This window comes from Rattus norvegicus, chromosome 4, assembly GCF_036323735.1.
Source record: "Rattus norvegicus strain BN/NHsdMcwi chromosome 4, GRCr8, whole genome shotgun sequence".
NCBI lineage: Eukaryota > Metazoa > Chordata > Mammalia > Rodentia > Muridae > Rattus > Rattus norvegicus.
Genome location: NC_086022.1, coordinates 22,238,983 through 22,256,614, shown reverse-complemented (window position 1 = coordinate 22,256,614; position 17,632 = coordinate 22,238,983). Strand labels below are relative to the sequence as shown.

Here is a 17,632-nt window from a genome sequence, read left to right as displayed (position 1 = left end):
TAGTATTTTGTCTATGATTTTATGGTCTGTACTTTACCATGTTCCAAATATGAATATGAACATTTAACCCAAAGAGGAGCCCTGAGATTTTCATCTAGGAACTGATGTTATCCTTTTAAGCCTCCAAGTTCCATAAATTATGAAATACCACTTGTGAGGGAAATAGTGAAGATTAAATATACTACTGCACCATGGACTCCTAAGAAATAAAATGGTCCAGGAATGTCATTGAGTGCCAGATCCTAGATTCAATCTCACACATGCAATCCTGGTGAGAAATAAACTTCTGTAAAAATGAGAAAAACAATGTAAAAATGTCTATCTCAGACATAAACATATGTGGAAGAAATGGGACAAAAACCCTCTTTGAGGTTTGCAATATTTTCACCCAATATTTTATTTACAAAAATCATCATTCTGTCCAAGATAATCTATTTATACCCTTAAATTTAACTATTATGAATGGAGATTCTAAGCTGTCTGCATATTTCCCTTTTATTCTGAAAGTTATAAGAATTATATATCATTATAATACAAGACAGTATTTTCATTATTGTTTATGGGAGGTTTCCACCTCTGCAAACGATTGTTTCCTATCTCCCATCAAATTGCTTGGGGAAAGAAAATGAAAGATCAAATCCTATGTTTCCTGTTTTTTTTTTTTAAACAATTCCTCTTATGGCAATCCTGCTTTGGCATATAGATTATTTTGCTTTCTTTGGTAATGCATTCACTACAAAATCACGAAAATAAAATGTACCAGATGCTGCACATAGATTCATAATATTACAGTTGATATATGCATACTGGAATTTCTCTGAAAGCTTTTGTGTTTCATCATGCCCTTAACTAAGATGCACTGTAGTTGTGCCATATACGATCAAGTGAATATAGCTGTGGCAAGCGGAACTATTTCACTCTCATGTAACATTTCTTTTTTTTTTTTTTTTTTTGGAGCTGGGGACCGAACCCAGGCCCTTGTGCTTCCTAGGCAAGCGCTCTACCACTGAGCTAAATCCCCAACCCCTCATGTAATATTTCACAACACATTGATTTCATCATTATTCCAAAATTTTTTCTAAAAGTAAGATACAGTAGTATATTAAGTGACTAGAAAAATACTTTGTCAATAAAATTACTCTTTCCAAAAGATATAGCTAAAATTTCCTAGTCTGTGTATCCCTCTCACTGTCTATACAGTGATAAACACATTGCAAAAATCAATCTAACCAAATAAATATATCACTACAAGAAATACTGAAAACCGTCTGAATTTTAGAATTTGAAATGCTATATCCCAGTTGATGAGTACCACACAGCACAAAAACACATCTTGATTTGGAACCTAAGATATAGTGTATAATTTAGGTTGGCTTTGTTAAGTAAGTATTGTATATGCCTATATTTTCTGCAAGGTGTCATTGATGATTTTGTTCTTGTCAGCCCACATCCACTATTCTTCATTCCACAAGTCTGCATGAGAAAACGCCCTTTAACATTTACATAGATAAGTGGCTATAACCATCAGTACAGACATTGTAAAAACATGTCATATTCTATTGATAAACAAGTATGATTCCTTTCACATTCTATATTATAATTTAGATTTTAGATTTTTAATTGCCCCCAAAATATAGATAACTGATAAATTGCTTATTAGCCATCTAAATATGCAGATATAAAATGTATAGAAAGGCTACAGTTATAATGAGTTTTTCTTCATTTTAATTCTTAATTTTATATTAGCTTATGAAATATATCTTCTCACCCATGATACACCTTGTAATTGACCACTGCTATATATTTTTTATATCCTTGAAAATGTTTTGCTAATAAATGTATTTTTAGACAGTCATCTAGATACCAGTAAGAAAACCTTAATGATTATTGGTGCCAAAGAACACATTTCCATTGTGTTCTGTTTCACCAGATTTGTAGGCTATATTTGATTTGTGTTGCTTGACCATTTCTAGGGAATATAAATGAAAAATATCCAAAAAGCAATATTGTAAAACAACTAGAATTGATTTGTCTGAATACAAATCAATTCTATTACTAATAGTAATAGTTCTCTATTTCCCAAGGAGCTAAAAGGGCTAGTTAAATTACTTTGTATCTGTCTGCAACTCTTTTGACTTGTATTTGATTTTTATATTTATTGCCTAGAAAACTCCACTCTTAATAAGGGTCAAAACCATCAAAACCTAGTACCAGAAATCAAGGAAGGAATGACTATGCGGCTCTCAGCCTCATCCATCTGTCTCCATTCTGACATTACATTTTCCAAGATTGTTACATTGTTCACATTTCAATCTTAGGAGACGCTTATGGGGTTAAAATGAAGAATGAAATAAATGGGAAGCTGAAATGTGATTCCTTCTGTTTCTGTACTATTGGAAGAGAATCAAATGCTAAGTAAGGCCTTAAGCAACATGATATTTCTGGCCAAATGATGGATATCATGACTTTCTGTTGTTACAAAAGGAAGCAATTTATTTAACTTCGTCCTTTCCTCCCATTCTTTCTGCTTTATTAGTCTCATTTCATTTCCATAAATTATCCCACTAAAGGAGGAAATGATTAATTGAAGATTGCTTCCTCAAAAACATTATTTCTTGTCATTAGCAGCTGCAACATATTGAAACATTGTGTTATGCAAACACACTGGTGCCTTTTAAATAATTTTAATTATTTTGCTCCAACTATTCAGTTTAATAACTATAGCCTTACTGTCTATGGTGGTTTACATGACAAAGGGCTGTAGTGTAAAATACATTTTAAAATGTTTTTGTAGTTATATTTTTTCTTTCTGGATGGGTACATTTTCCATGAGCCACTGCTACCATAGACGTCCATGAAGAAGGTAAAACCATTTATGTAACTTGTTAAACCTTTATCATCTTTTTATTTCATAGTACAATATTTCAATGTGGAACATACTTGATTTTTACATATCTGCTCCTACTATTTCTTGAATAAGTTATTCTAGAGTTACTAACATTCAAATATTCTATCTAAACTGCAGTTTAATGAAATAATCTATCAACATATGACTATAATTTCTTTTCCCTTTTACATGGATTGGGCTTACAGTCTGTGCCTGTGATTGTAAAAATCGTTTGAGATTTCAGCTTTTAAATTCAGTGTATTCATTTAGCTTTGTCACTTGGCAAATATCTGGTGAGATTTCAAGACTGTCTTTCTGCTACAATTACAGTAGACACAGAAAGTGAGAGAGATGGTCAGTTTAACAATTGCAAATAATAAAACTACATTTGCCACTAAGAGTAGAACAGTTCTAGGATGCATTGAAGCTGAGGTATTTTCTTTAATTCTTTATACTTTCACGGAAATAGGAGGCTATTAAGGGCACCTCAGTATTGACTCTTAACACAAGATTTTCTTCTGTACAATTTAAGCTATGGCAACAGCCATTACATTAATATCATTGGTAATCATGCTTAACTGTTCTGTGTGCAGACGCTCTATTAAATAACTTTTGTTATGCTTTTGCACTGTGATAATTAGATACTTTTGTCTCTATTATGTGTGCCTCTTAAAACAAATCTGAAAACTATAAGTAGAAGAGAGACAACTGCAAGTTCTCTAGAATTTGAAACAAGCAATCTAAAGTGCTCCCTCTCTCAACTCCAGAAGAGGCAGAAAAATGACTGGTAGATGGCCATGTAAATATTTTTAAACGGTTTGTGTAATGCTAAACACATTGAAGGCAGTAGGAGAACACTAAGAACTTTGAATATCCTTTCTCAATAGTAGCTCTGCTATTTTGAAGTTAAAATGAAGTTGATAATAAAACAGCAGTGGTAGAATTTTAATCCTATTCATTGACTAACAATCGAAATTTTCACTTTTGAAGAAGTTATTTGTTATATGTGTCCATATATGTATGCAATTTTGCACATGCATGCACACAAAGACCAGAAGAAGAAACCCTGCTGGGCACCTTGTTACAGGGATAGATTTGAACTCTAGAACTTCCTGATTGCACAGTAAGCTCCCATGATTGCTGAATCCTCTTTGCATCCTTAATTAACAATTTTATAGTGATATATTTTTTTGTAATTTAATGGTCTGAGAAATTTAAGTCGTAAAATTGTTGCTTTCTTTCCTTATAAGCAGTTTCTGTAGAAAATTCTATAACTAAAACATGTCCAGTTGTTTTATATAAGAACTAGTAGTGTGATTGTAAAGTCATGGCATTTTCTTAAGATAGAAATATAATTAAACATTTTTTCTTAGTTAACCCAGAAATTGTAGTAGATGTTATAACATTTGGGAGGGCTGAGGCAAAAGGACCGTGTGTATCATGCTGGCCTTGAGCTACATAGCAGATGAGGCTTGTGGGTGACCCCAAAGCAACTGCATTGCTGCCTCATGCATTAAGGACATTTTTATGTTATGGAGGCTGCATCATGGAGTAACCAACATGTATTTTAAGAAAAAAAATATTTTGAAGTTATAACTTCACATATTCCTTAAGTGCCATGGATCTTTATAATACATCCAAGACAGTTTATAATCATTTTTCTTTTACTAAAGCAAAAATAAAGTAAAAAAAAATGCTGATGAAGAAAAACAGGCACACATACAGAACAAAAGGCTTCATGTGGCGAGAGCACATTTACTGAGATGTCATGGGTATATTGCTTGATGTTGTTCCCTAAGGTAGTGGAGAGGGAAGTGGAATCGCAAGAGTTCATTTTACTGGACAGTTGCTATCAGATAATCTCAATAGTTCCTCAAACAGAAAATACAACTTCCCAAAGGTGGACATCCTCAAAGCCCTGAGGCACAGCACACTCAGCACTCAGAATGCTGTCACAGAAACATGATAAGTAGTACCACAGTGCGTTGCTTTGGGACCCATCAGCTTCCACTGGGTTGGTTCCACATTCAACACAGCTTTGATAGAATAAATTATCTATTAACACTGTATGTTGTAGGACAGCAGCCCTCAGGTCAGCTGCTGCTTGATCCAGAGCAAGGTCTCAGATTATACTGATCCTGACTATGCAGGACTTTGTATCTTTCAGGAAATGAACAGTAGTCTTCAAAGTTCAGTAATGCCTGTGACTCCAATGGAGTAACTGTGACCTCCGTGTGCTCTGCGAAAGTACAGTGTGCTGCTGTTACAAATGACTAGCATTTCTGAAAATTGATAGTAATCAAAATATCCAGTATGATGGGAAGATATCAATGGAAATAATATTCTCCTGTTTATACATTTTTTCTTGAGAGAGCAAAGATGGACGGAAATGGTGAGGGAGAAAAGTGAGAGTATGAAGCAGGTCATTGTATCTTTATGTTTCCGGTGCTGTCCAACATTTTTGCAAGTAGATGGGGAAGCAAAGTCCGGACCAATAATAGATGTCTCATTGCTTTCTAATCATTTTGTTCAAAATGTTTACACAGTAAGCTCTAAGATATAAATTGCAATGAATATAAATACGACAATGTCACTGCGTCAGAGTATTGAAGTACAGCTATCTACATGAAGGTTCTGGTCCTAAGTTAGACACTGATATTGGTACCGAGGTCCTACTACAGAGAGTTTAACAGAAACAACTGAACCTCATAGAAATTTTGTCTTTGTATTTCTGGCTGGTGCAGCAAAACCAATGTAACAGCACAAAATAGAAGAATCTGTAACCAAATAAAGGCAGTAGGACATCTATGTGCCCTTTACATTTTATGGCTACTGGAAGAGGAAATTTGGTCTCACTGGTTACTAGCTAGAAGATGTTTCTCTTTCTTCTTGTTTGGAAAGTGGGTCAACTCAATAGACAAAGAGTCCTTAAAAGTCTTTATGAGAGTAGTTATCAAAGCAAACTAACTAAAGGCATCTAGCCTATGAACCAAAGTAACCACCAGCTGTTTTGTCGCTAGGGAATTAAGAACCTCACTATTCTTTTTAAAGAGAATCATATCACAGTACATACATTCTCTGTTAAATCATACATCATTTTATAAGAGATTTAACCATAAAAGAGAATGAGTTATTTTATAAACATAAGGAAACATGTTATTAAGATGATTTTTTATGGCTACTTCAGAAAGTCTTGTTCGTACTGTAAAAGAGTAACTGAATTTGTTTCCAGCACTATCGGGAATATATGGTTTAATTGGCAAAGAGGCAAGTCAGACCGTGATTTTAAAAAAGTATTTTGATTAGTTCTTCGAGAATTTTATGTTGTGTTTTAATCCTATTAGATTTTTTTTTAATTTTGTGTTCATGAGGATTTCGTCTGCATGTATACAGGTGCATTTTATGTGTGCAGCACTGACAGAGGCTAGAAGACAGCCCCAGACATCCCAGACAAGACAGATGTTAGCTGTTATATGGGTACCAAACCTGGGGTGTTCTGCTAGAATAACAAGTGCCCTTAACTGCTGAAATATCTCTCAGGTTCACAGATACCACTTATTGCAAAGAACTCTTCTAGTATTTAAGTCACATTGTACTTACCTGTGTGTAGCAAAAACACGTATCTTAAAGCTCTATCAAAGAGTTTTTCATTATTATAGATACCAGCATGAGAGTAAGTCAACATTGGTCTTCTTACCTATGCATCTACAAATGGCTCCCTTATCACTGTAGATACTGACATGAGAATATTTGGCTTAGAGGATACAGCTATAAACAAAAAAAATTTTTAAAGGATTTATTTATTTTATTTACATGAGTACACTGTTGCTGTCTTCAGACACACCAGAAGAGGACATCAGATCCCATTACAGATGGCTGTGAGCCACCATATGGTTGCTGGGAATTGAACTCAGGACCTCTGGAAGAGCAGCCAGTGCTCTTAACCTCTGAGCCATCTCTCCATCCCTATAAACAAAAATTTAATAGGGTTTTCTGTCACCCTTGACTCACATATATTGTAATTCAAAATTTTGAGACAGTTTGAACAATATCTTTCCAAGTGTTCAAGGATTTCTTGACCAAGCAAGTTTATATTGTTGAGCAATTAACAAAAATATATATGTAATATAAACACTATTGCCTTACATGGCAAACCACACTCATTACTCATGGTAGGTTGTACAGGCACTGCCTCACATAACAATTCAACACTCCTCTCACCAGGGCACAGATGTCTTACCACACAGCACAGAGACTCATAGAGTGGGAAAGGCCTATCCTAATCATTATAGAACTTAGTGTCTGCATATACGTGTGCACCCAAATGCAAATCTGTGTGTGTGTGTGTGTCTGTGTGTGTGTGTGCTTGTGTGTGTGTTTGTGCGTTCATGTGTGTGTGTGTGTATGTGTGTGTGTGTGTGTGTGCATATGAGATAAGCAATGTGACACAGAATCAATTGTTGCTGTTTATTTCTTTGTTTTCAGGGTATTGATATGTAACAAGAAGGGACAGAAATGTCTCAGTGTCAGAAGAGATTTTTGTCCCCAACTAGGGCATTTGCTAACCAGGCAGTGAGACCAAGGCATTTAGAATGGTGAAGTGGTAAAAGTCGTTGCAGCACGGTGAGAGTTGTCAGTGGAAAGCATAGGCTACACCAGAGACTGGAATGGAAACAGTTTTCAAAAGCTTTAAACCTAGCATAAGCAAATCCTATTGCTTATGACAGACAAAAGCACTAAGTTGATTAAGACAAGAGTAAAGCTGTCAAAGTGAAGCCAAGGAGGAGGGAAAACATTTTTAAAATTAAGATCTTAGCTGAATTTGAAGGTGAGAGCAGAAAATTTTCATCTGTCTTCACTGTCAGCTCTCTGTGCATGTGAAAATATATTTATTATTTTCTAAATTAATTTAATGAGTTCCAGACTGTTCAGGATGTCATAATGGAAACAGGATTACACAAGATAACACAGAGTTTTGCTCTCTCACTAAGTTGTACCTAGCCCCTCTGTGTCATACTTTTGATCTGAGTTGTGTTTCAGTTACCACATTGAAGGAGGTTACACAAAGGGTAAAATAATAGAAACTTAATCAGGAAACAGATTTTTGTATTGCTGTGTTTTATTATGTGCTCCTGCCATGGTCCATAGCCTAACTCTGGAAAATAACAAAGGGTATGTCATTTTAAAATAAGAACAATTGAAACCATATTGCATTGTAATTATATGAGTTTCTCCTGAGCCATCCCAAACATTTCACACCAGTTGGACTTCAGGACAAACTTGTGAATTATTTAAGGTTTATTGGTAGGGGGTATAAACATCATAAACTCTGCCTTCTGTAAAATGCTAGATAAATATTGGTAGGTAAATTTAATTTTACAGTTGGAAAATAAATACAAAGCAGCAATCTAACCTCTCAGAAATTGCTCTTCTCTGCAAAATTCCAGATTTCCAGAAAACTAGGTTTAAGGAAAAGGGAGAATGCAGGGATCACAGTACAAAGACTCAAGGTTGTAGTGGACATAAACAGATCAGTTCATGTCATATTACTTGACTTATGATGAAACTCTGCATATACAGTCCAAACCAAAGTGATTAATCTATTGAGATAAGTATTTGGAGTCTGAAATCCTTGACATATTTACTATCTTTAATCAATTTGAAAAATGACTTTAAAGTAGGCAACCATTTGTCACCCGAATTTCCAAATTAATATTTAGAAAATGCAAGTAGCTAATGTTTTCTCACTTAACTTCTTTTTGGCTAGATAATCATCATGGGCACAGTCTTGAAGAGAGAATCATCTATGGAGTAGAAAATAGTAGCACATTCTTGGAATGCAGTCCGAAGTCACAGAGAGCCTTGGTATATTGGCAATTTCAGAGGCGAAATGAAGATCGAAAGGAGGAGGTACAGGGCTTCAGTTGACCGAATGGTCTCTACCTGTTACACATATTGTCACCCCAATATCATAGACATGGAGGACGGAAAAGTACTGATTATTCCAACACACTGTTGAACCAAACAGTAGCTCCTTAGAAAAACCACTCAGTGTGGGCTGGGTGTACAGCAGGCTGTGTATGAGAAACAAGTAGAAGTTGATAAGCGTTCCAGCCCAGGAAGCTCTTTGAGCACAGATTTTAGAGTACTTATTTCTTGCCTTGGTTTTTTATGAAGCACTTGTGTTACCTGCATTTCTACATTATGAAAAAAAAAATCAGGTTTCCCTTGGTAATTTTAGTTTTAGCTCACTGATTTCTGTTAAACCTTTTGTTTTCTGCAAATGAAAAGTTGGAAGAAAGTTGAGTACTTTGGTTTACTTGAAGAAGTTGAGTCCCACCATTACTTTTGGTGTTAACTGTTAAAACAGCCTCAAGATCTCTCTCCTCGATAGATCCCTTGACAATTGTAAGAATTTATACCAAGGAAATCAGAGAAAATTGCACAGAGAGCTCCAACATTTTAATTACTTATACCTAGTAAATAAAGGTAACCAGATTATTTCATTTACTTGTAAAAATTGTTAAGTACAGATAATTTTACAAATGCAATGTGAATATGAGCGTAAGAGCAACCCCATTAGTTTTTGTTGTCTTTGTTTTGTGGGGTTCTTTTGTTGCTGATATTGTTTTTTGAAATATTAAGAAGTTTTAAATTGTAGAATTATATTGTAACAATGTAAACTGGTTTTATACATTGATAGGTTATGCTGTCTGAGTTTTATATTATGAATTCTATTCAAAGAAAACATGAGGCGACATATATTCCAGAGTGTGTCCTCATATTATGCCACAAGCAGCACCTTGTGAACTGATAAATAATTCACTAAACCTAAAATATAAAACAAGTTTTCTTCCTTTTGCTCAGATGCTGACATTTCATCTTGTTCTTTACAAGTCATATTATGAATTCACTGTAATACAATGTTTTCTAGGTTTACGTTCATATAGTTCCCATTTCATTATCTAATATTGACTTTGTGTCATATTTATACACTTGCTTTCAAATTCAAGTGTACCTTGATTCTTCCCTCCAATTATGCTGAATATTTTTAATAGTTATAAGATATTCTATAAAAACAGTAGTGTTGTAGAAATTTTCAAATGGGTCTATAAAACTATTGGCAGACACTAAATCTCTTGTCCAAACATAGTCTTTTTAATTTATCTTAAAAATTGTTAATTTCTAAAACCTACCTCAACTGATATCTAAGCTTTTCTAACCGGAATGTCAGCTATTGCGTTTCTATTAAATCTGCATGCCTTTTCCTCTGCCTTTTCCTGATAGATCAGAGTGGGTGATCATATCATCAGGACAGAACAGGGGCTCCTGCTTCGTAGTCTGCAGAAGAAGGATTCAGGCAATTACCTGTGTCACGCCGTGGAGCACGGTTTCATGCAAACTCTTCTTAAGGTGACCCTGGAAGTCATCGATACAGAACATTTGGAGGAACTTCTTCATAAAGATGACGATGGAGATGGCTCTAAGACCAAAGAAATGTCCAGTAGCATGACACCCAGCCAGAAGGTCTGGTACAGAGACTTCATGCAGCTCATCAACCACCCCAACCTGAACACAATGGATGAGTTCTGTGAACAAGTGTGGAAAAGGGACCGAAAACAACGCCGACAAAGGCCGGGGCACTCTCAAGGGAGCAGCAACAAGTGGAAGCACATGCAGGAGAGCAAGAAAGGTAGAAACAGGAGGACCCACGAGTTTGAGAGGGCACCCAGAAGTGTCTGAGCTGCGCCACCTCCCAAAACCTCAAACAAGTACAAACTTGCTTAGATAATAACTGGAAAAAATGCAATACACATGACCATTTCATGGCATTATGTGGATGTTTACAATGGTGGGAAGTTCAACCATGTTCCACCAATTTAAGTCCGCGAGGAACCTTTCCAGCAGGCTTTCTTCAGACTACCAACGCCTGACAGAGATCACAGGTGAGCGTAGGTGTCCATGTCCGCTGACTTAGTGTTTCCTCTGAGCGTTCATTTTGCTTTCTTCTTTGCCTGAGAAATAAAAATGTCATTTGCCATGCTGCCGTTGAAAGGAGAAAAACTGCATCAGCAGAGCCATTTTATCGAAGCGAGAGTTGAAAATAAACTGCATGGATTCAGTAAGCAGATGACTATTCCAAAACGTGATTGGAGTCAAGGATGTTTTGTCTACCAGCACTCGTGTTTATATGTACTGGAGTAGTAAAAAAAAAGGAGAATGGAACTGAGTGAAATAGTCTGAGGAGATATAAAAACATAAACCATCCATCATCCGGAAGAGAAATGGAGTACACTGATCTACTACTGATGTCTTCTTTCAGCTTTGATCTAAAGATGTATTTTATTAAAGCTATAATTTAAATGTACCATGGCAAACATGCAGTAAAGATTAGCTGTTTTCTAAGCTAGAGTAGGTTTTGTCTTGCAGTTACCATGCTATACCGTTTGTTTAAAAATTCCAACCGTGTGCTGCTTTTTTCACATTGTGTTTTCGGGTTCTGTAAGAGGCAGTATATCACTTTAGGCCCATACTCACTATTAACTATTACTTTCTGACACCAAGAATTATGTGTTTCCCCTTTGAAGAAACCAAACAGATAGAAGGTTATCACCCTGACTTGTAAAGGTATTATCTAAGTTAACTCTCACATACGTAATGTTCTTTAGCCAACCAAAAATTAAGACAGCGCAAAAGAGACAGAAAGAGTCATTAGAGGCATCCGGAAGGATCAAGGGGGAAAACAAAAGAGCTTTGTGTCTCATGAAAAGAACATTGTCTTAACAGAGTGTTAATAAAATGTCCTTTACCATTGGCTTGAAGATTTGCATGATGTGTGAGGCATAGGACTTTCTCATGATTCCACATGCCACTAAAGATTCTAGTTTCAGTCATTTAATAATTTCTGAAACAGAGAGAGAGAGAGAGAGAGAGAGAGAGAGAGGTGAGAGAGAGAGAGAGAGAGAGATTAGTGACATTCAGAACACATTCTACCAACAAAATGACACATTTCTCAACCATTTTCTCTGTGAATCAGCTAACTTTTATCCACCCTGTATCATATAATTGTTTGTATGAACAACTTATAAGTGTTTTTATCTCAATGAGAGTGAGTTTATAAACTATTATCAGATCATACATTTCACTTAGAAAGTGCAAAGTTCTTTGTTTCATGAATAAAGTATAAGATAACACAAAATATTTCGAAATGTATGCCCTCTGTTGGTTGGAGATGGTTTCCTGAGATCACTGAGTTCCAAATGCTTCAGGACTTGTACATTATAGAACAACTAATTGGTGCTCCTTGCCTCACTGCAGGAATTCCTCCTTCCACCCTTCAGCATGCACAAAAGTGAGAAGTAAATATCTTCTTGCTAATTAATGAAGTGGAGTTGCTATTTTAGCTCTAGTTGTCTCCAAATTCCACTACACCAAGTCGCTGTTCCCTTTCCCCTGCAGTCTTTCACAGACAGAAGCTCACGTTTCAGCTTTAATGATTATTTAAATAAACAACTTGTTGACATGTCTTTCAAACAAAAGCCTAAAGTCACTCTACATCTGATGTTAGGCTCCTTAACCAACATGGTGTTGCTTTTGGAAATAAGTCCTCAAAGGTAGGCTGAATTGATGAAGTATTTGAAGAACATACGCTGAACAGACAAAAATGAAAGGAACATAAAGTCAGAGAAAGAGGGAGCTCCAAGTAGACCATTCTCTCATTTAATAGGGTCTTAACTGTCCAAATATTTGATGTTATATTTCATTCTAAATTTGCAGCTGACACATGCTTATTTGCAATTACATAACTCTCCCATTTCTTTCTAGCTCTTAACAATAAAGGAACTAATAGAACGAAGGTTGTATGATAACGTTATGGATGCCTTTCAGGATCTGAATGCATTTTGCTTAGCTCTACGAATTAGCAATAGAGCACCACTTAGGTTTCAATTAAAAGTGTTGCAAACAAGCAACTATATTGACACGCCTCAATCAAGCACCATGTCTAAGTTTTCAAAGAAAGTTATTGATCTAACTTATAAGTAAATAAATAAATAAATCTTACGACAGTTATAACCTGCCATTGTGTATTGAGAGAGGACAGTTTGCACGAAGAAGAATGAATGTCCCATTAACTAAGTAACTTAGATGGACTTTGGCATATGCTTGTATCATCATTTGGTAAGACCTGCCTAAGAGATGCATGTGACCTTAAAAAAATTACTACAGCAATCTTAAAATAGTCTCATGTGGAAAAAGACACATCACGGTGGAGAGAGCGGGCCCCGCTGACAGCAAATGCAAAGTGTAAATGCATGCAAATGCACACTTATTGCTTCTTTCATGTATAATTTAGTGATTTATAATGGTATGTGTTTAATATTTTTGCTACCTACACATTAGACAAAGAGGTGTAAATAATTTTGGAAAGAGTAGAAAGAACATTGTAAAATACAAGTTTCTAGAGATGCTCCATCCCAGTTTGTTCACCATCATCCTCAAGTGAAAGATTTCCCATACAAGTGATGCGGTAGCTTATGTACTACTTAAGGGCAGAGAGGGTATGCCCCTCCATGAGCATGCTTTTTGCCAGGTCATAAATTGTTCCGTATCTGTATTTATCATTGCATTTCAGATGGGAACTAGAAAACTGGACAGAAAAATGTAATGATATTGCTGCTGTAAATTATTCCTTCTTAGCATGTATTCAGTTGCTAAATATACATTTCTTCAAAATATTTGAATTCAGATGTCTTTACTGTTCCCTGTAACATATGGTATTGAGGAACATAAGCTTCCAAACCTTCAAGAACCAGAGTCAGGGAGCTATATAATTAGCTAACAGATTTCTTCATTGTAGTATTCTATAAACTGTGTTCTATATTTATAGTTATGATGTGAACTTTTATGCCCTTTAAATTAAATGCTGTTCTCTTTATGTCATACCTGGAAAGAAAACACAGGGATGAAAGTCTTTAATCAATGGATTATGATGTGAAACATCCTATTTCGAGATCTATACAGATTCCAGATGACTGGCATTCAGAGGCCTATCCTGAAGCTCATGGGCAAGCATTGTATTAATGTGGATTTATTAGTGTAATGTTTTCAAGTATTTCTCTTTTATTATATAACAACATGATAGTTACGAACTGGCCTGATGCCAAAGAATCCAATGCTTTTTATTTTAACTTGGTAATAATTATTTAAGTTCAATGTTAATGTTTACAGTATATCTTTCCTTAAAGGAGAAAACGGTTTTTCAAAAGTATGCAAACCCTATTAGTTTTATTTTAAAAACTTTCCTACACTAGTTACTTCAAGAATTACATATTCGTACACTAATAAATCAAGACAAACCCAAAGTGAGAGAAAGAAAGGTGCCGCAGAAATGGGTTTTCTTATAACTGATCAATTTTCCTGATCTGCCTAACCAAAGAAAAGTCTTATTTCCTCATTTCAAATATCCAGTGCACAGACACAGGTTATGGTATAAATAAAACTAAACCAATAAAAGGATGGTTTTTAAGATATTGGGAGCCAGATATGACAGCACCAGTCTGCAATTCCAAAAGGAGGATAAAGCAAGAGGATGGTGGGTGGGAAGTCCATCTGGGCTCACTAATGGGACCCTACCACAAATAAACCAACAAAATGATTAGAAAGAAATTAAAGTATATTGTCTAGACACTTCGTTGCTCAAAACTATGCTTCTATCTGTTCACATCTTACAGAGAGCCCATGACTGTGAACTCATGAGGCATTGTGATGGTAAGATAGAGGAGGTGTGACTCTGATTTCACAAAGCTCATAACAAAATGAATGGTGACAGGGCTTGCCATCACAATGTATGACAATCCTCTTATTTACAACTAGCCTTAGACAGCAGCAACACATCTACCTTAAAAACCACCTGGCCCTGCTTACACTTTGTCTACAGCACTTATCAGAGTGATGTGATGTACCGGCTATGTACATATTTCCCTTTCTAGACTGAGATTTCCTGGAAGTCAAGAGCTTGGTTTTGTTTGTGACATGGTCACTTGTAGCTCAGGCTGGCCTTGAACTCACTCAATAGCCAATAGGATGATTTTTAACTCACTCATTAGCCAACAGGATGATTTTTGAGTCTGATCATCCTGACCCCACCTCCTGAGTGTTCTAAACATGAATCACCGTACCTAGTAGGGTTGTTGGCCAGTTGTTTTTCTTTCTGGTGCCTTGTATGATGCCAAATAAAACTGGAACTCGGCAAATCAGTGCTGAAAAGAACCACATTGGAATGTGCTAAGTGCCAAACTAAATTTCCCAGCCTAAATGCCGTCATTCAAAATGAAGGGAGAAGCAAAGTTTTGAGGAGAGTCCAGGAGAGCTTCAGAGAATAAGTGGCACGATTTGAACTATCAGTCGAATTTTCCTAGAAGAGGAAAGAAAAGCACCTCCAGGTAGAAGAAATACAACTAAAGAGGGAACAATGAAATTTTCTATTTTTCCCCCAGAGAACAAGTATCCCACATGAATGGAGAACAGTGTTCGTTCAACAAAACAAAAACCAAACAAAATACCACTCCTTTAAGTCAAAATGGTGTCCTAATTTATGAGTTTGAACTATTGCCCTCTGGGTTTCAGCCACATTGCCTTCCCTGGCTTATATTATGATAGGTCAGTTATTTTTCACTACTTTATCCACACATCCTTAGCTTCCTTCCTTTTCTTTTCCTTTTCCTTTTATTGAAAATAGATTTTTTCTCATATAATATATCCCCGGTTTCAGTTTCCCCTATGTCTCCTCCTCCAAGTTTTCCCCCAAACCTTTTCTTCCATAGGAATCCACTCTCTTTCTGTCTCTCATTAGAAAACAAACAGGCTCTTAAGGAATAATAGTTAAATTAGATAAAACAGAATCTAATGAGTGCGTCACTATTTCTTGTACCTTTGTTTTTGGAACGTTCCCTTCTGTTTGTTTCATCCAACTCCTATGTCTTGATTTCGTTAATACAGAACTCATGTGTCTCTCCTCAGTCAGGGCTGTGCCAATGGACAATGACAATAGCCATTCAAAATATTTTCTGCCAGTATCTTTTCTGTATTTTTAAAATTTATTTATTTATTTATATTCCAAATGCAACGCCAATCTCGGTCCTCTCTCATGGGCCCCCCCCCCAATCCTCTTCCCCTTCGTAGCTGAGAGGATGTCCCCCCTCCCATATCTCCCTATCCTGGTACATCAAGTCTCTGCAGGATTAGGTACATCCTCTCCAACTGAGGCCAGACAAGACAGTCCTCTCCTACATATGAGCCTGGAACCTCGGATCAGCCAGTGTTGGTTGGTAGCTCAGTCTTTGGGAACTCTCAAGGGTCCAGGTTAGTTGACACTTTGGTCTTCCTGTAGAGTTGCCGTCTCCTTCCGGCTTTCAATCCTTCCCCTAACTCTTCCGCAGGGGGTCCTCAAACTTCCATTCAATGTTTGGTAGTGGGTATCTGCATTTGTCTTGAGTGGGTAGAGTCTCCCAGAGGACAGCTATGCTAGACTCCTGTCTACAAGCACACAGCATCACTAAGAGTGTCAGGTGCCTGCCCATGAAATGAGTCCCACGTTGAGCCGGTCACCGATTGGCCATTCATTCAGTCTCTGCTCCATCTTAATCCCTGCATATTGTTAACCAGAAATAATTTGGAGTCAAAAGTTTGTAGGTAGATTGGTCACCATGTGTGTCAGCTAGAATTTTGAGTTCCACAGAAGAGTGACAGAAAGATGCCGGCTTCTTTGTTTAAACCCTCTGTGCACTGATTCAGTCCAAATGATAATTTCTGTTCTCTTCATCTCTCTTAGTGCTGGAAGATGTGGCCTTGATAACCAGCTTAGCCCTGCTAGCTAGCAGTATGGCTATTATAAAAACACCTTTCAAGTATGAACTGCATGTTTGTTCAATGTCTTTCTGGTGGAATAATTCCTAGTCAAGCAACAGTACATGTCAGGCAAGCACATGTGATTGAAGGCTAAGATATATATTTTGAAAAACTACAATAGAAACAAAAGTAAAAGTCTTAGGTTCCTTTTGAGTTTGTCAACCACACACTATTATATTAAATTGTCATTATTATTTTCATAGAAGAAAATGTATATTATTTCTTTTGATCTTTACAGGACATGAATAGAAATAATGTTTATTTATATAGAACCTAAGCAAAAATCCTCATATATATGTTCAAGTCATCACAGCATGAGTAATTTTGAAGTTTTAACTCACCCCCCTTCTCTTTGTAAGTTCTGTTGAGCATTAGACACCAGTAAAATTATTTTAAACCCATGTTGTTTGTGTAGCCTATTTCTTGATGGTTTATCTTGTTGATAGCTAAATTCAGAAAAGTTTTAATTTTTAAAAGACAAACTTGTTTCAAATCTAAACAGCTTTTCTACATTAGTTGACATTTCTAAAGTAATTTATTTTCCAACAGCGGGTGCTTCCCAAGAGTCCAAAATAGAGTAACTTTTTTATCATCAAATTATTCATGCAATGACTCAAGCTATTGCCAAGTATGAGCACACATCTATTTAGTCCTTACTCTTTGTACACTTTTCCCACATTTCTATCAAACCTGGACTTTATTAATTGATGTATTTCATTTGAATTTTTTATCTACTTACTATGAGCAAACTCATTGGATATTTTCATCTTTAAGGTAGTTTGACCCTAATGACAAGTCCATTGAAGTTAATTAATTGTATTTGGTTTTAGTTAGGTG

At 36.0% G+C, this 17,632-nt stretch overlaps 1 protein-coding gene across 4 annotated transcripts in view; it reads left to right on the top strand.

The window, feature by feature from the left end:
* Positions 1–17,197, top strand: part of Sema3a (semaphorin 3A) — a 470,490-nt gene extending 453,293 nt beyond the window's left edge. For 3 of the 4 annotated variants that reach the window (XM_008762702.3, XM_063285863.1, XM_006235990.5), the window contains 2 exons: positions 8,655–8,797; positions 10,175–17,197. In XM_008762702.3, the coding sequence (XP_008760924.1) occupies positions 8,655–8,797; positions 10,175–10,630 (599 nt within the window). In that variant the 3' untranslated portion in view covers positions 10,631–17,197. The remainder of the gene's footprint in view (positions 1–8,654; positions 8,798–10,174) is intronic. The other variant, NM_017310.2, reaches the window with a different exon arrangement.
* Positions 17,198–17,632: the final 435 nt, after the last annotated feature.